Source organism: Sardina pilchardus, chromosome 13 (genome assembly GCF_963854185.1).
Source record: "Sardina pilchardus chromosome 13, fSarPil1.1, whole genome shotgun sequence".
Lineage (NCBI taxonomy): Eukaryota > Metazoa > Chordata > Actinopteri > Clupeiformes > Clupeidae > Sardina > Sardina pilchardus.
The window spans coordinates 12,120,943-12,139,782 of record NC_085006.1 but is presented as its reverse complement, the minus strand read 5'-3'; the positions used below and the strand labels follow the sequence as shown (position 1 = coordinate 12,139,782).

At 42.0% G+C, this 18,840-nt stretch overlaps 2 protein-coding genes across 3 annotated transcripts in view; both read left to right on the top strand.

Moving 5' to 3' along the window:
* The window catches only part of sipa1l3 (signal-induced proliferation-associated 1 like 3), a 31,697-nt gene extending 23,057 nt beyond the window's left edge, over positions 1-8,640 (top strand). Inside the window, exons 15-21 of the mRNA XM_062552159.1 lie at positions 563-769; positions 933-1,107; positions 2,354-2,543; positions 2,700-2,849; positions 3,212-3,338; positions 4,928-5,009; positions 5,149-8,640. Coding sequence (XP_062408143.1) covers positions 563-769; positions 933-1,107; positions 2,354-2,543; positions 2,700-2,849; positions 3,212-3,338; positions 4,928-5,009; positions 5,149-5,295 — 1,078 coding nt within the window. The 3' untranslated portion in view covers positions 5,296-8,640. The remainder of the gene's footprint in view (positions 1-562; positions 770-932; positions 1,108-2,353; positions 2,544-2,699; positions 2,850-3,211; positions 3,339-4,927; positions 5,010-5,148) is intronic.
* Positions 8,641-8,936: 296 nt separating this feature from the next.
* On the top strand, positions 8,937-16,583 carry cep126 (centrosomal protein 126). 2 transcript variants are annotated; one of them, XM_062552556.1, is made up of 12 exons: positions 8,937-9,038; positions 9,705-9,920; positions 10,148-10,293; positions 10,407-10,512; positions 10,704-10,875; positions 11,311-13,186; positions 13,476-13,571; positions 14,257-14,375; positions 15,197-15,242; positions 15,461-15,577; positions 16,058-16,113; positions 16,200-16,583. In XM_062552556.1, exons 2-12 carry the CDS (start codon positions 9,811-9,813, stop codon positions 16,275-16,277), a joined length of 2,922 nt encoding a protein of 973 aa, XP_062408540.1. In that variant the 5' UTR covers positions 8,937-9,038; positions 9,705-9,810; the 3' UTR covers positions 16,278-16,583. The 2 variants fall into 2 exon arrangements, with proteins under 2 accessions (XP_062408540.1, XP_062408539.1); XM_062552555.1 differs by lacking the exon at positions 8,937-9,038 and adding an exon at positions 9,227-9,298.
* The last annotated feature ends 2,257 nt before the right edge of the window (positions 16,584-18,840 follow it).

The window sequence follows — 18,840 nt, the reverse complement described above, 5'->3', positions numbered from 1 at the left end:
CACGAAGGGGCATAATCAACCTTCAAAACGATACCTATATCTAATGAATTGAACGTCACATTACTGAAATATAAGCATTCAAAGGAGTTGAGTTCTTCCTGTCATGGCAAGAGAGAAACGGAGAAATCTGCCTCTGAAGTTAGCTGTCGGCTCAACACTCACGAACGCTTTGTAAGGTCGCCTCTACTTTAGATTTACGGTAGCCTACTTACTTGTATTTACAACGGCACAGCACGCGGATAGCTTGGTGGTCGTCAATGCGTGCATTTACCGTAAACATTGGAATAGAGCGGCGAAAACGAGACGCCTCTAACTTCCTGTTGGAATTGAATTTCTCACCTCAAGAAACTCACGTTTTTAGACTAGAATAGGTACGTTTTTCAGCGAAATGTATTCACGGCCGTACAGTGTAGACCTCCCACTGTTTCAAAAACACACAAAAAAAAATTCCACGATTTTAGCACAAGTAACATAAATAGTCATTTTTCTCAGAAACGCCTGTTGCGACAAGCGACTGGTTTTGCCGTGGAACGTCACATATGTGTGCATCTGTGTTTGCCAGGGCCTACACCCCACAGCGGTATAAGACCCCCGCAGCAGAGAAGTCGCAGCCCTTCAGACCCTCCACTGCCACCGGCACTCTGGGCACAGCCCAGTCCTCACCCAAGGCCTTATACGGGAAGAGCAAACAGGGCGCATGGCAGCAGGAAGGCACCAGCACAGCGGCCAGCACCACTGGAACCAGCGGCTCCGACAGCAGCAGCAACAGGTAGGCCCAGAAGCTATGTGCTATGGTCATCAGTGTATCAATGTTGGGCTCGTATGATCTATTTTAGGGGATGGGTTCTTAATGTGTAACACAGTATCCAAAACTATGCCTATTTGTGGTTTGGCATAAACACTTAAGGGGAATTTCTTTTTGTGTGTGTTAGCAAAAGCAGGCAGGTGGACATGAACAGTAAAAACGTGTTTGGGCAGCCACGTCTGAGAGCGTCTCTTAGGGACCTCCGGTCGCCCAGGCGAACCCATAAGAGCACTATAGAAGACGACCTGAAGAAACTCATCATCATGGACAACCCTGCTGACTCCACCCCTCCCAGAGAAAAGGTACTACTCACACTCCCAGGGCCTCTCAACATCCCTCCTCGATCCTTGATGCTCAGTCCTCGAGCACTGGATAGGCTATCCCATTGTTTCCGCCCCATCATTCTTTATGTAGATCAGTGAGGACGAGTCCCGAGGAAGGAAGGGAGGATAGATAAAAAGACGAATTAGAGAGGCCCCCAGAGTTTTTAAAGGGATATTCCGCCATTTGTGGAAATACGCTCATTTTCCACCTTCCCTCAAGCAAAACAATCGATATTTACCTTGTTCCCGTTCATCCAGCCATTCTGTGAGTCTGGCGATACAACTTTTAGCTTCAGCCTAGCATAGATCATTAAATCGGATTAGACCATTAGCTTCTCGCCTGCTAGCTTCATGTTTAAAAGTGACTAATATTTCTGGTAATTTTCCCATTTAAAACGTGTGTCCTCTCAAGTTAGAAAGTGCAATAAGACCAACTGAAAATGAACCCTGCCGTTTTTCTAGGCTGATTTGACATGGAACTACATTCTCATCTGGCGTAATAATCAAGGCAACTTGCAGCTACTGGCACTACTACTGCTTGATGTCTATGGGGACTATTTTCAGATGCTGCATACGATATCACTGCGCCTATGGTACGTTTGCAAGTTGCCTTGATTATTACGCCAGATGAGAGTGTAGTTCCATGTCAAATCAGCCTAGAAAAACGCCAGGTTTCATTTTCAGTTGGTCTTATTGCACTTTCCAACTTGAGAGGAGACACGTTTTAAATGGGAAAATTATCAGAAATCTTAGTCACTTTTAAACATGAAGCTAGCAGGCGAGAAGCTAATGGTCTAATCCGATTCAGTGATCTATGCTAGGCTGAAGCTAAAAGTTGTATCGCCAGACTCACAGAATGGCTGGATGAACGGGAACAAGGTAAATATCGATTGTTTTGCTCGAGGGGAGGTGGAAAATGAGCGTATTTCCAAAAATGGCGGAATATCCCTTTAAGCGATGTGGAAATCTGTAGGCTTCGAGTTGTCTTGAACACAGCCACACGGCACTCTTCCAATGATGTGAGCTGTATTTAATACAGCGGCCTCAAGTGGTGCAATGTGGTATTACAAGAGCGCTGGGTCGCCACATAACACCTTTTAAAATAGCCATCATTCTGCAATGCATAGAAAGAAAGACATGGTTGATTGATTGATTGATTGATTGATTGATTGAGTGACACTGCTGTATGTGATTTTAATATGCTGCCTGTGTTGGCGTTGTGCAGAGTCAGCGGCGTAACCTGCAGCGCACCTTCTCCGACGAGAGCCTGTCGAGCAGCCGCAGAGACTCCAGCTACCCCACCACGCCGCTGTTCGACTGCCACCCCGCCACCAGCGACCTCCTCTTCAGCTGCACGCTGCCCAGCCGACGGCACAACCACTCGCAACACATGGCAGTCGTGGGCGGGAAAAAAGGTACCCGTGCATGAACTCATCTGCCATATCAGTTGCTATTATTCACAATAAATGTTGTCTATAAATAACAAAAAGTAGAGATTGTTAAGTTGAAGTCCTACCACATCTCTTGTCGAAATGTGTGTGTGTGTGTGTGTGTGTGTGTGTGTGTTTTAGTGCCACTGTCAGCATCTGAGGTGTCCCTCTCAGAGATGATGGATAAGGTGCCCCCACTGCGGCGGCTGGACCCAGGGCTGATGCCGTTGCCTGACACTGCCTGTGGCCTGGAGTGGTCAAGCCTTGTCAGTGCTGCTAAAGCATACGAGGGTAAGTGTGTGTGTGTGTGTATGAGTGGACTTACTTAGAGGATTTGGGTGCGTATGTAGCACATTCAGATCCAATGTACTATATTGAAGTTGCTGCAGTTAAAAAGCTGGTGGTTGGGATGTTGGGAGTGGACTGTAAACTTACACCATGTAACTTGTTATGCCGTGTGTGTGTGTGTGTTTGTGTGATTGTGTGAGTGAGAGAGAGAGTATATTTGTGTGTGTTTGCACACCCAATACTCCATTTGATGCACACATCATGGAAGCTGCCTTGTCTTCTACATATTCAGGACATCTCTGGACTAGAATACCTCTAGTTGTTTTCGTACTTGTTTTTCATCTGTGTGTGTGATTGTGTTCCAGTGCAAAGGGCCGTGTCTCTGTTCTCTCTGACGGAGCCAAACACTGGACTGCAAGACACCCAACCAGCGGCCAGCCCTGTGCACTTCCACACGCCACAGACGCCACGCACAACCCCCACCTTCAGCAGGTACACATCTTCCCTCGTGTAGTTAGCTCTGTGTATGTTGATTTTTGAAGTGACAAAAGATTTTAGAGAGCAGCGCTCTAGAATCTTTGATGATGGCATGCATATTTGTCATGATTGCCGACATGATGGTAAACCCTTTGCGGAAATCTTCCATACCCCTATTGCGTACCCAATAAATGCAATCCCAACTCCAGTGCAATGCAATGCAAAGCTATCGCTGTTGTCCTTGCCACTGCTGTTGAACTTGCACTGAGCTTTTCTCAATACTTCCACAGTCATTTGTGTTGTGTAAAACCAGTTGTGTGGCAGTGTACACTGTCTACGTTTGTCTTTTTGGAATGAAATCCGATTGGTATGCAGGTGTGATACTGGATGTTTCTACTTGTGTACTAGTAGAGGAAGCATAGTAGGAGTAAGCTGAAGTACAGTATTGAGATTTTTGCATGACTGCATGAATTAAGTGCAAGTTCTTTTACTTGAATGTTTTCGTGGAATCCCTGATGTGACCTGACAAGCCCCAGGTGAGTGTGCATGATGCATCATGTGTAGGTGTATGTGTGTGTACAGTAGTTGTGTTTGTAGTTGTGTGTGTGTGTGTGTGTGTGTGCGTATGTATGTATTTGTTTGTGTGTGGGAGTAGTTATGTGTGTGTAGGTGTAGATGTAGAAACAAGCTTCTTTTTACATACCCCAGACCTTCGATAATCATCTAATAGTTTGTTTGTTAGTCCTCCACATGTATAATGCTGATTTCTCGGGTTTGGGGTATCTGTTGATATTTGAATGTTCTACAGACCTCCCATATTATAGTGGCTGGACTTCTGCTAAATCTAAATCTGATGTACACTACCGTTCAAATGTTTGGGGTCACTTAGAAATGTACATTCCACTCCATTATAGACAGAATACCAGCTCAGATCAGTTGCATTGTTTTTTAATCAGGGCAGCAATAGCAAACAATAGCCTTTTAAAATGGTATCAGATTAGTAAACAGAATGTGCCTTTGGAACATTGGATGAATGGTTGCTGATAATGGGCAATGTAGATATTGCATTAAAAATAATTTATTTCTACAACATTAATGATGAAAACAAGGACATGTCTCAGTGACCCCAAACTTTTGAACGGTAGTGTTCTTGCACAGTTACTAGATGTCAGAGGATTGATTGATCTGAATTTCTGAATGATATGGCTGTATGGTGCATTGTCTAGTATTGTGCTGCCATCTTTTCTTGGACCTCCTGTCCCTAAAATGCATAAACACATCTAAAATACACAAAGCGGTAATGAACGAGTTAGTTGTTCAAAAGATTCCGCAATAATCTGAGATGTCATAGTCAGGGCATCTTTACATTTTATATATATTGCCAGCAAAATCAAGAGTTATGCTATGTGCATGTTTTCCTACAGAATCCTAAAGAATTCCACAAAGCTCCTTTTAAAAAGTCATTTAAAAACAAAAGATTGATATTTGATAGGTGGATTGTATAGTTACTGTGCACTGCCCTCGTTCATCCACTGAGCTTGCCTAACTTGGTTGTGCTTTTCGACGTTACAAACTGTGTATGTTGTCTTATGTGTTTGCTTCAGTGATGAGGTGCAAGGTGACCTGTCCGGACGGTTATACCAGCTGGAGGTAATGCTGAAGCAACTGAACACTGACCTTGAGAAGGTGGGTCACATTATGAATACAGCTCTGCTTTCTCGCCAGTATTTTCAAGGATGTCTGTATTGTGTGTATGATTTAGCTGTGTGTATGTATCCAGCTTTCTCTCTGCTGTATCTGAATCTCTGTCTTGTGTGTACCATAGGAGAAACAGGATAAGGTGGCACTGCTGGCAGAGATGGATAACCTGCGGCAGAACAACCAGCGTCTTCAACTAGAGTCTCACAGCACCTCGGAACAGCTCCGCAAGTTCAGTCAGATGTTCACAGACCCTGACTCAGATAGGAAGTGAAAGAACTTAAGGGGGAGAGAGTATGTGTGTGGGGCAGAAAACAAACAAACAAACAAACAAAAAAAAACAGAGACAGGTGAATACAGCAAAATGTATATATTCCTCTCTCTGACATTGCATTCCATCTAAACAGATCCTATGGAAATCTATAGCCTTCCCTTCACTACGCAGCTTTAGACCCACCTAGCACTGCTTGAGCTAAACCCCCAGCACGGTTGCTGAAGGTAAAGCCCTGATACTGGTTACTGGTTCCGGACCCCACTGTTCTGGCTGGCTACGTCCCGAATCACAGTGAACACATTCCTCTTGGAGCAGTGTCGCCCTGCTCCACCCAAACTGGAGTCAGTCTGCACTTGTTTCCCTTAATTCTTTTAGTTGCCTTCGGAGGACTCGAGGAGTCTCTTTTTGTTGTCTTTACTTTGCTTACGTACTGTTCGAACTGTGTAACTCTCACTGAGAGTGGCCTAATACTGTATCTGAAACCATTCAGCCAAAAAAAAAAAGGAACAAGGAACGAAATAAAATGCAAAGAGTCAATATGATGAGTCATAGGAGAGACCGAGGTCTCTGTCTCGCACAAAAGCTATGGTACTGTAGAATTCAAGTGTGCTGTAATGCTCTGAGTCTTCACAGACAGTACATATATGCCACAACCATGCGAGTGTTCTGCAGTGGCGTGCACTTGGGGGACGGGGATGTCTGCGAACGCCCAAATCCCTTCTCTTATTGTCACAGAACCAGTGCCCCTTTTTTATGTGGCCAAAAAAAAAAAACACTTCAAAAGCTATGCAAAACCTATGGAATTCTATGTGGGCAGGCACTGCATGAATTTCACTTGGGCATCATTTAGGAAAAAGGAGTACAACCCTATTTAGCCCATCATCATGGATATTATTTAAGACAATTGTAAAAAAAGGAAGAAAAAAAAAAAGTTACCAGAGGTGCCCGTGCACCTCTCTACACCTGTAAAATTATATGCAAAACACAATCATGGCAAGAGAAAAGTTATATACAACGATTACTAGTGCAATTGTTAGATATCCTTTGAAATCATAATACAAGTTATTACAGGTTGGATCAATGAAGTTACACATACCGATTTATGCGATATTAATCAAATCAAAGGAAATGTCTATGCTACTTTACATCAAACTTCACTTGTACGTATGTGACCTAGCTAGAACTTGGACTAGTGTATTGTGGGTAGTTCTACAGAATGCAAAATTATTTTGAGGTTCAGAGAGGAGTAAGAGGGCCTGAACAATACTTTTACTAATTATTAGCCATCATGGGCCATCTTGCCAAAGCTGTTTTTACTAGGCTGTTGTGCCAATGTTTGATGGGTTATATAGCTACTCCCCCCACACAGTGGCCTTTTGAAATATGTCGGGCCCCTGCCCTTAAGTCTGTGCACACACCCCTGGCATAGTGCGTACTGTAGGTTTTTATAGATGCAGGTAACTGAGGCTTTCTGTGATACCATGTTGCACAAGTCCACTTTTTTCTGGAACCTTCCTACTCTTGAGTGAAGTAGGGTTTGTATGTACAATTTAATATCAGGGGGTTAGGATCTGTTATGTAACACTAACCAAACACATCTCAACAGTCGTGCTTTTTTTTTACTCTTAAGTTGTTTTGCTACAATTAAAATTATTGTCTTTTACGTTCTTGACGTAATTAAATCACTTACTGTTCAGCCTTTCAGTGGGGGACGTGTTGTGAGAATCTCATTTCCCAAGCGAACTGGACTTGGTAGTGACTGGAACCTGCACTATACATGAAACACTTGATCGTCCCCATCCATTCTCCAACAGCATGCAGCATGCTAGCTGAATGAACCACCCCTGGTGGTTCGAGCGAATCGTTTCTGTCTGACCTCTGAATGTTGCTGGGAATGGATGGAGCTACGAAAAGTTTGTGTTAAGTGACTTCACTTTGCATTACTAGTTTTTCATTGTGCCCCACTGAGAAGGGTAGATATTCTGACACAAACTCAACCATAGCCAGGCACTGCTCTCTCAGAGATGACGCAATCATGCACACTTTGTATCAGTTGTATAGAAATACTTTGGCAGCAACTGGACCACTCTTTTTATACTGTGATTTCGTCAAGGATCCTTGCAACAAAAATAATGCCTACACTCTGTTTTGGCAGGGCTTGCCCTTGTGTGTGCTGTGCTGTGATTTAAGCCTGTGTGTGTATGTGGAATCATGGCTGTTTTCACACTGTTTTTCTCCAAATCCCAACTTGACAGCTGCTGCTACCTATAGACAAATTTCATAGTAGAATTCAAAGAGAGAAAAAAACACAAAAATAACCCTTATTTACAATAGAGAACAACTGTAATGTACTCAGTTTTGTGTGTGTGTATGTGGATAGGGGCTTAATTGTCTGTGATCTTTTATGAGGTATTCTAGGTGATGAGACTGGTTGAAAACCAATAGCTATTCTTAGAAGTGGTTTAGTGCCTGTTGTCATACTCCCATGGAACAATGGATGGCAGCATTATGCTTGGTTGGTGGAAGATTATTTTAACTAGACCCATTCCTACAGGTACACAAACTGTTGTTGAGCCCTAGCATCATTCGTAACGTAAACCAACTCAAAGCTTTCACCCCTTTTCCCCTAAGGACCCTGCCTGATATTTATAACTATTTATTGATTATTTGTACATGGGCACGTTTGTGTAGTCATCTTGCTGCCTGTGATGACAAGGTTTTTTTTTTTACTTTGTTGGGAGTCTTTACAGACTCTGAACCTCCACTTTACTCTAGATGCTATTTTGTTAACGTTTCTGGTCATGTTGGACTGGGCTGTTAGGTACAGTGTTAAACATGCAGTTTATCAACTAAATTCTCCACTTTCTCGCTGCAAATTTAGTTGCTCTGTCCAGGCAGTCATCTGGTGGCTGCCTTCAAAGGCAGAATTTATTTGTTTTATGGCCCAAAAGGAGTTTTTATTTTTATTTTTTTAAGATAAAACACACCTTTCTCGTTTTTGCATTGGTGTTCATAAGAAAAACACAGATCAAGCTTTTGTTTTTGCTGTTTTCATAATTTATTACCCATCAGTCACAGAAGAAGAAAGTTTGAGGGTACTTAATTGTATTATGATTTTTTTTAAAAGTGTTTTGATTTCTTTTTTTTATATATATTTTTTTTGTACAAAATTTTGGGTTGTAATTCCAGTTTATTTTGCTGTATGAAATTCCAGTGTGTTGTGCTGATGACTCCATTTCCCCTTGGGATGTTGAAACAATGAGTGTATATTTTAAAACTGTAAATTATGTTTTCACTGTTTTATGAGAAAATATATATATATTAAAGACATTTTTAATGATTTGACATCTTGTTGTAAGTGCATGTGTTTGTGTCCAGATTCATCTGTGTGGCATGCTTTTCACTCATCAAATCAGATTCACAAGATCTACTGGATGATCAGCTATATCGACTGTTTTCATTTTGGTTTTCTGATTAAGAAACCATATAAAAACGCGTGAAATTATGTCTTATTAAAGGTAAAGGTAGGCTAACTCACTCATCCAATGTGACTTCACGCATTACGCAGTGCATGGCTGTAAGTGGCCTATTTACCTGACCTCCCCCGGATGGTAACTATGGTAACCGGGATTTGTTTTCCCCACGACTGGACGTTCCATTCCTTGCAGACTGTCGTGGACATTCTTTGGTAGGCTATCTTGGTGCTGTGTGTACCTAAATTAGGCTACATATACGTACTGCAAGTAAGTTTTGCGATTAATCAGAAGACTAACGTTACATTTAATCTGTGGTTAGGGAAGAGCGTTCCCGGTTGACAGCATGACGTTAAAGCTAAGTGTTGCCTCCTATGTGCAGCTAACTTCATTAGCTCAATCGTAAATTTCCATTTTGTTCGGTTTGTTGTGCATGATTCATTGGATCACCTTTACTCTGGTGATCTTTAGGATTTGAATAGAACAATGTTCAACACTGTCAGGGTGAGGATGCTTCAGCTGAGACCCAGGTAACAATAGTCAACTTGGCTAAAGTTGCTGCTAGCTCATGTTCGCAGTTGACGCTTCTAACGAAAAAGGGCCTTCGACATTCATTCCTTCCTATGCAAGGCACATTTATCTGATCCGTTTCACGTCCTTGATCAGGCTTGTTGCTGCTGTTGCTTGTGATGCTATCATCTCTGTGCAGTTTCATAGCGTTCATACATTGACCTGTCATCGTCTTGTTTGAAGAGGCGTTGTTACAGTGGGTGATCATGGCCTCCGCCCCTTTACTGTGCTTGTCTACCTGTGGGTGAATTAATAGTGAATATGGCATAGGTCAGTGTCGTCTGTGATAAAACTGTGTCTGTGAGAGTTTTTAGATTTAATACAAATAGGATTGCATTCATTTTAGTATCTGTTGTATGATCATAGGCCAGATGTAGTAGCCAGCCATGCATCAGGATCACAATATACCTGTGTCTGCAAATGAGTCACAATCTGTTGACCATCCTTGACTCGGCACATCAAAAACGGTGGGATGGATTATGATGGGGCTCTTGAGAATGAGCGCCAAATATTGCTGCAAGAGCAGAGGGCCTGCAGAGCCCGTGTACATAAATTCTCTTCCGAGACCAGCCGACGCAGAAAGTAAGTTAACTATTTGTTGCATTTTTTTTTTCAGTATGTGTGTTATCATTTAGACTACACAAAATAGCTTCTGATAACATATGCAATATTCTAAATCCATAAACAACAAATCATTCCCTGCTTGAAAGGCCATAAATCAGTTAATTTGAGTGACAGTATCAGTACTCACATTGGTGTTCAGACCACCAGACAGGGTTTGTACAGCTGTCTGTCCTTGTTTCCATCAGAGCTCTGGAGGACCGCAGGAGACAGTGGGATGTCCAGGAGCAGAGGATCAGGGAGAACATCCTGCAGCTGCGCAAGCAGAGGATGCAGGAAGCTACCGAGCGCTTCCAGAGGGCACACATACGCCCTTCTCAGAGGAGGAGGCCAGGTCAGTCCTATCAACCTGTGTTCCCATAGGCCACACTGTTGGTGTTTTCCCCTACCTTGATCTTTATGAACGTCTCTGGACCAACAAACTGACAGAATCAATCACATTTTCAGCATTTGTGAGAAAGGCAATAAATATGGATGAAGCACTCAGTCTTATAAATGCCCGTGGAACTTATGCAAAACCTTCTGCCTTACGTAGCAACACCTCCATGGGCAGGTAAGGTATTGTACTAATAGCACACATTTTCACACATTTTTGCAGAAATGCACAGGTTTTGTTAATAGTTGCATCATGGTTGTCATTTTACAGCAGTGTTTTCCCAACACATGCCTTTCCTGTTTTTATCATTGTTACATTTTAGAAAGTTTGCTTTTGCAAAGTATGGAATTTTCTTTTTTTCTTCACAGAAGTTTTACTCCTCCCCCAAGGCCTCACACATATTCCAATTCTGCTGGACATCAGAGGGAGCCGTTGGCTATAGAAGCCAACACTAAGCAGGAAGAGAGACAGAGAAACCACATAACCAGTCAGCAATTCTTTCTGAATGACTTACATGAGGCCCAGGCCACTCATCCTTGGGTATGCTCTTTGAGTTATTTTTAGGAATCTTGTATTCATCTACTCTGCTAATATACAGTTGTAGTTAACTTGATAATCATAGCAGACCAGCATTATGCAAAAAATAATCCATCTTAACCCCCGATATCTGTAAGCCCCTGAAAGATATAGTGATATAATCTAAAAGGTAAGTGCAGAGTGTGTGTGATGTGTGTAGAGTGTTACTGTATATAATATTTCTTTACTGTCTGTCTGCTTAGGAAAATTCAGGAAAGCAAACTGTGATTCTTTCAGATGTTGAATTGCTTTTGATTGTTAAAAAACTGTCTGTAGAAGCAGCCCATAGCATTCCAGCTAGATGTGTGTTGTCTTCAACATTGTGCCTGAATACACTTTACAAACTATGCTCAAACTACATATATTTGAAAGACTTGACATGTGGTTTATTTGTTTTAGGAAGAACATGCCGATCTGCCAAGTCCAACTGAGAGCCTATGCAGTCAGGACAGTCTGGAGATAGAGGAACTTAAACACAGGCAGCCCTCGAAGTATAGAGGATGTTTTCAATCTTCACCAATAACCTCAGAAAAAGACAGCCCACAGTTACCAGAGTCGTACTCCAACGGACTATGCCCATCATCGGTTACTGTCCCTTACCAAGCAAAAATACGCAATCCTGAGTTTGATCTTCCACCTTCAACAAAAGTTGACTATTATGAGGGGCATCCTCTCTTGAGAGATGAGTTTGCTGAAGAGTTTGAGAATCTCCATCGCCTCACATCAGCCATAGCGCACCACAACCTTAAAGACCCATCCCAGGACACCCAGGAACAGGATGTATTTGGCCGCCATAGTCTGTGTGCTCAGATGAGAATGGAGAATAATTCAGCTTCGGCTGCACATCATAATTGTAATAGAGCTATCACAACTGCTGAGCTACACAAAGAAGCTGTTGTTAGCAATCATCACGGCAAAACGTCAGCCTGTCCAGGCTCTCAATGCCCAGAGCTTACATGTTGGGAACAGGAGTGCAGAACACTCTCAGAGCAGCTGAAAACTGAGGAAGACCCGTCCGAGAATCGGTTCGCCACACAGGTTGAAGAGACGTCTTCGAACATCTGTAAACAAAGAGATGCCTTCCACAAAAATGCTATTTCTGTCACAGATGCAATCTCTCACAGAGTGTCAGGACCAGACAGCCAAACAAATGAAGTTGTAAACTCACATCAGTCAAATAAGCCACAGTCACAAGCAGATACCGTGCACAGAGAAGAAACAAACGCAAGACCCTCCCGAACTGTGACTGTCTATCCTTTGTCTGTGGCCACTGACGTCAGAATTATGAAAAGCATCCTTAAAAAACGATCAAAATATGCGGCCGAAGAAACCAAATATCTGTACAACTCTGGCCATTTGATCATCACAAAGCACATGGCCTTGTCTCTCAGAGACAGTCTGGAGTTGATGAGAGGGAAAACGAAAGAGCCAGAAAACGGCAAAACGGCAAAGAAGAAACTGCGTTGGTTTGATGAAGTCAATGCTGAAAACCATGATACAACTGTCAATTACACTATCGAGTCAACAGCAACTAAAAGTAGACTACAAGTGGGCTACCAGCAGGGGTTGAACCAATCAACTGGTATTCACACTGAGGCAGTGAACACCATTCCCACTGTCTCGTCTGGCCCTCAGTGTACGTTTGCCAGACAGGCATGGACAGATGTTGCCGTACAGGACAGCAAACCACAGGAGCACTCCCCTCAAGAGGGGCTGAAGACAGAGAGAGCTTATGTGTGTTTGGGTGTCCCCAAAGTTCCCAGGAGAGCACGTTCGGCACGGGGCGGAACTGGACACGCCTCCTCCCGTGTCAGGAAGGACACTACCTTGAGACCCCAGTCCGCCACTGAGGCCAGCCTTATGATCAAGCAACAAAGGAAGATGATGGTGCCTTGCCCGCCTCCTAGGCCTGAGGTGTCTGACAGAAGGACGCCAGCCAGCTCCTCAAAGGCTGCGTACGCTGATGACCACAAGCATAGCAGGTCTGTCCTTCCTGTGGACAAGACTCTCTACAGGCCAAACCCAGATGGCCATGCTGGGCCTCCGCCTGATGAAGGTGTTACGTTTGCTCCATGCCCTCCTCCGTATGGTTGCTCCTCGTCTGAGACTTTGGCAAAGGGCAGAGTTTCCTTCAGCCAACACGGCCACCATGCCAATGCCAGGAGGTGTGGGGCAGCTTGTGGAGAAAATGGCATTTGTCTGAACCGCACACCTACAGATGATGAAATATCACAGCTTTGGAGTGGGGTGAGAAGTGCCTTGTCCACCAAAGACGGTAAGAAAGACGACGTTATTTTCTAAGGTAACTTCACGGCCACTTGTACCATGTGGCCCTTGAAGTCAACTAAATGAATGAATAAAATTCATTATTCATCAGTTCAATTTGTTTTGATGCTTTCTCAGTAGAAATGAACAGAGTTTAGTTTGGAACCGTACTGCATGTTTATACATCTTCTCATTAACATATTTATTTTGATTTACACAGATATATTACACAGATTGTATGTACTAGTTAGTTTTTCCGGTAATTGCTTATAATATTTTGGGGACAACTGTGTTTCAAGATTGTGCCAGCCTGGCCCAGCTCAACGATGATTGTATGAGTGGAGATGTCCGATCACTTGCAGGAATGGGCTGCTGTCATCCTTCCCCCTTCAATGGTAAGGTCAACGTTTGAAGTAAAGCAAGGACTGACTTTGCTCTGCTCTGTTTAGCTCTTAAATCAATGGTAATGGAAAAAGCAATTCACAGCTATAAACATTATCAGGGGAAGCCAGTAAAGTAGGATACTGAGCAAATTGGAGAAATGTTCTCAAAGGGATGGCACGCCTTTCCCCTAAGTGCAGACACAGCAGTTAGAGGTGGGTAGTGTTTTGCTGTGACGTGTATCTCTCTCTGATGCTCGGTAATGAGGTAACGATTCTGCCCATAGGATAGGTGGTGGCTGTCTTAATTCCAGTGGGTGTGTCGGTGGTAGCACAGGTCTTGTCTAGTCAGATCAAGTATATTGAGTCTTTGTTTAAGTCTGTATGTACTTTATGTGTATATTTGTGGTCTCTATGGGGAAAAACAAGGAAATAATAAAAGGAAATATTTCGCATTAGGCGTACAATACTCAACACCACAGCAAAGTAAATACACCAAGTCAATATTTCCTGCAGTACCACAATGACACATACATGCATACATGGGGTTCTGCGCACAGAATATAGTCCAGAACATAGCACGGAACATAGGACAGCACCATGGAGTGGTGTGCTTCAGGTTGGGGATAGAGTAGACTGGGGGGAATTATGGTGCAAACATTGAGTGTGCATTATCCAGTCTCTCACCATTCTGCACCAGGCAGGCGCCCAGTCAGAAGAGCTGTGCCAGAGGGTAATGGAAGCAAAAAGCAGATGTTGGTACAACACACACTCCAGATCCCTGGCTCAGGGAATAAAAAGCTCTGCTTACCCAACCAGGTATTTATTGAATTCCTTCTAAATCTTTCTTCCTTTATCCCTATAATTAGACACCTATAATGCACAGGAAAGTTGAGCGACTAAGTACCATTTTACAACATGTTTTACAACAGCAACTCTATGTATGTGACAAATTGAATTTTTTGAATCCTTGACATGCCTTCCATTGAGACAACTGCAACATGTCACCTTGTGACAAATGTAATTAATTAAGCTATCATCTTAGCTAAAGATATCATGGCTGTTGTCTTACATGCAACATATAACTATTTGGTAAAGACAACCTTTCCCTGATCTTGGTGTAGTAAATGGTTAAATAGGTTATTAATAAATGATTACAGTGCGGACCTATTCAATTTCCAGTATAGTTCGTCGTCAGGATAAAGCTGCTGATCCCGAGGCCTACTGCAATAGATATCTATCCCCACTCTGTCATGATTACTTTGGCACAGTTGCTGTAGCGATCAGATTGTTCACTTTGGCATCACTCTGCAGCTGAGTGGTTTCAAACATGAACACAAATATCTGCTATGATCACCATCACCTTTAGAGTCATGATGGCAGTAAAGTGTTGAATCTTGAATCTTTGGTCTCCTTTCCCAACATTCCTTAGTTGATGTAACGTTAACGGCTCTTTCTAATTCTAGCCACCTTCACATTGTCTTTTGCTCCACTGTCACATGGTGCTCTGTCAATATCAACTGCAATGTCACAATGATGCAAATAGATGTAGTAGAATTACAATATAGCAGTTTTCTATCTATCTGAATTTAGCAATTACATTGTAGCCTACCTTGTTGTTTTGATGATGTGTTTCACAGGGAAATCTGATGACGATACCTTTGCCAAGTAAAGTTCAAGATCAAGGTATGCCACAGGGATTTTTTTTTCACGGTGGTGGTGTCATTTAAACTGTAAATGAAACCTTAGTGAAAGTGTTACTGATACTGTAAAATGTGGTTATAAATGTCACCACTTGTTATTAAATAATCTGAGTTAACTTCTTCTGATGGTTCCTTTCCCATGTACATTTAACTGTCCTGGTAGTGGTCTATTGGCAATCTGACCATGTCACATGTCTTTAGGGCCAAGCCAGAGGATGGGGCCACCTCAGTATGCTCCTATCCTGAGTCTCAGCGGCTTGTCCTTGGAGGAGCAGAGAGTCCAGCAGTCTCTGGACAGGCTCAACCAACGGCTTCAGTGTAACTCTACCGTCCTTACACCACATGAAATGCTACCAGTTGCACAGATCTGACACAGATTAAAAAGCAATCACGTAATGGGATCATAGCAACTGTTCTGTCTACTATTGCAGACTTAACAAATGCTAGCAACTACTTTGTATGCCATAGCAACCATCCATAAACACCACAGCGATTCATTTATTCAACTTTATACATCATAGACACTCCATGCATCTCCATGCATACCAACCTGGCAGCTTCTTAGGGATCATCATGTATGTCATAGCAAACAGCCACCTTTATTTACTTCAGAAACCACCATAGCACTGATTACAATGGAGACACTACATCTCAGCAATCACTTTGAAAAGCACTGGGAGTACATAGTGAGATGCAATCAATATGGTGTACATTAACATGCTCTTGCTGTTTATATATTATAACTGAAGTATAGCATTCCTAAAGGTCTGTTAAGTGTTGTTGCTTTCTTGCTTACAGATGTGGTCGGAGTCAACCCGTCAGTTAAAAGACTTTTTCACACCGAAGCCACGCATGTGAGTATGACTGCACATTTTCATTTCCCTATAATTCTTTGGTTGATCTGTCCATGCTAAGACAATGTTCTCCCCATTTTTTTTAGCAAAACGTATCTGTAAAGCATGGAGAGAGAACGAGCTCTGGTCAGAGAAGGCTCAGTACAGCATCCAATGCCCATTGATACCCAGCGAACAAAGGCCACTGATACTGGGATTCGGCAGTCCTTATAACGGTGCAGGCCTCAAGCACTTTATACTGTATGTATGTTTGTGTGTGTTTTGCATGATAATTCAACAGATTATTTTACATATATTTAAATTATTTATTTTTTAGAAATAACAACACATTCATTTTGAAATTTGTTTCATGTATTGTGAAGACGTTCAGTGGCAATTTTTGTTGCAATTTTCAATGAGTACAATGAAGTTATATTTTTTATACTGTTATTTAATATATCATAATTAAAAACATCTGAACAGTACAGCTACCGAGGTGTGTGAATGTTTTTTTTTTGTGTGTGTGTGTTCCTGCAAGTGTATTCAGTAAGACTGCCGGGAGTGGAAATAAATCTTTCATTGATAGACTCACTCCACTGGATGAGCAAGGTCAAGAAGTCAAAGTGATGATGACTTACTGCCACATTCTCACCTTGTAAGGCTTCATAGTATACTACTCACTTCCTACAGCCCCAGCTTCTCTTCCAGTAAGGCAGGTTTGTATAGGTTGTCAACCCCCAAACCTGTTCTTGTTTGCTAGATCTTTGGACCTGGAGTACTGGTCTGTCTTAAGTTTAGAAGTAGAATGTTGAATCCTGATACAGAATTCTTTCTCGTGAGTAACACTTCAAGCAATGAGCCCAGGTAAGAACAGCTAAGGGGCGTTGCTGCGAAGCAAATAGCTTTCTTTCTTTTTTCTAGTAACTTTTGCTTCAGCAATTTGTTTGGAGTTCTGAAAACCCAATTTCATTCTTGAGCTTCTCATATTGTGTGCTTAAATCAGGATGAGATTATTTGCAACATAGGCGATTGAGGGTTTCTTGCAAAGGTTACTAGTGGGGTCCTTTTCCCTCAGTGTCTTATCTTTGCCTCTGGTCAGCTTGTCTTGACTTGTTAAAATTGGTGGAGGAAGCTTAAGTACCACTGAAGAATTTGGTATTGGTTTACCTGCTTTGAAGTGATGAAATCTTTATGATCTGACCTGCAAAACCGGTTTAAGGATCAGTGATCCCAACATCTTATATCTCATTTCTGTATTTTTCCTTAAACTTTTGATGGCTATGTCCATGTTTAGCTGATGATTTAGACACATAGCCAAGCAGTAATCTGGATGGATGGATAACTGCCATTGTGCAAGAATGAACCATCTGCGGCTTTTGTTTGTGTGAATTAGTGTGAAATAGAATCTAATTACTTATGACCTATCCTTTCAAATACCACAACACACCTCAAGTATTCAAAAATAATGTGCTACAAGGATGACACAAACAGTAAAATGTTCAATAATTTATATCAACTTTTGTGGGGAACTTTTGTGGGAAAGTTCTCAAGTGGAACCTTGTTGAGTCATTTGTCCTCTAGGTGGCACTGGCTAAACAGGAAGTGAGATCATTATCTGGACAAACTTTTGTCAGACAGTTTATTTACAGAAACCTGGCACATTTATTTGACACCCATGACAATGTTCTCACCACAAGGCGGCACTAAAGATCATGCCATTGGTCAAATGTGATACTACATTGAGATTGGGTTTTTTTTGTTGTTTTTTTGCAACAGGCTAAATAATGTATGGTGAAATATCAAAGATAACCACGTCACACTCACCTCTGTGTGTCTGTCTGTTTTGAAACTTACTGCAGTTGCACTTTAGAGTTGGAAAGTCAAAGTTCAAGCTACTGTTTTTGAGCACTGAAGGATATGGTGAATATTCATCTAAGGGGTAAAAATGAGAAACAGTAGATTGTCTCACATTCAATTGTCTTAATAGTCTCTAAGAAAGTTGTCCTTTTCACAGGATTTAGTCCTAATTTGCAGGCCAGTGGGTTAGTGTGCAGGAAACTGTCTGACAGTACCACTCACAGCTTTTTGCTTCCTTACCAACCCACCTTCCACTCACATATCAGGTCTTGTCAGGTCAGGTACCTCTTCCTCTAACAAAAAAAAGTTATATAGGCCTCGAGTCCTTGATTCTGGCGAAAGATTGATTTAATAGGAATTATAGCCTATTAAATCAATCCCACCTTTCCATGCTCCTGAAGCAGTCTTTGGCTGTAATTGATCAGAGACACTTCTCTTATTGTCAACAATGTGCAAGAACATGCTCTGGATGAACAGAGGAGCATGAAGATAATTTGGTTGAACTCTACAAAAAGTGTAACACATGATACAAGAGGCAACTTTTTGTATAATATTGCTAGACAATGTTCTTGAGTGTTCTCATTGATCTTGACAAACATTACATTACATTACATTATATTTGGCTGACGCTTTTTAACTAATGCGACTTACAGCATAGTAAACATTTTAAGCTTTTTTAAATCTAGTACTTTATCATCAGCAGTAGGCTACCATTTTCATGGCCTTCAAATAAAAACGGGTTATGTGGTTGCCCAACAACATTACAAAAAAAAATTGCCCCATGTATCATTACTTTAATTTATTGTAATCAAAGTGCTCCTTCAAATAAAATAAAAACGGTTGAACATGCACACCAGACCACAGACTAAAGGTGTGATGATGGACAAGTTC

Coding starts and splice junctions, on each gene's coding strand:
- cep126 (XM_062552556.1), top strand. CDS start 9,811: ATGGATTATGATGGGGCTCTTGAGAATGAGCGCCAAATATTGCTGCAA. Junction 13,187..13,475: donor TGCCTTGTCCACCAAAGACG/GTAAGAAAGACG, acceptor CTGTGTTTCAAG/ATTGTGCCAGCCTGGCCCAG. Junction 14,376..15,196: donor AGCTCTGCTTACCCAACCAG/GTATTTATTGAA, acceptor TGTGTTTCACAG/GGAAATCTGATGACGATACC.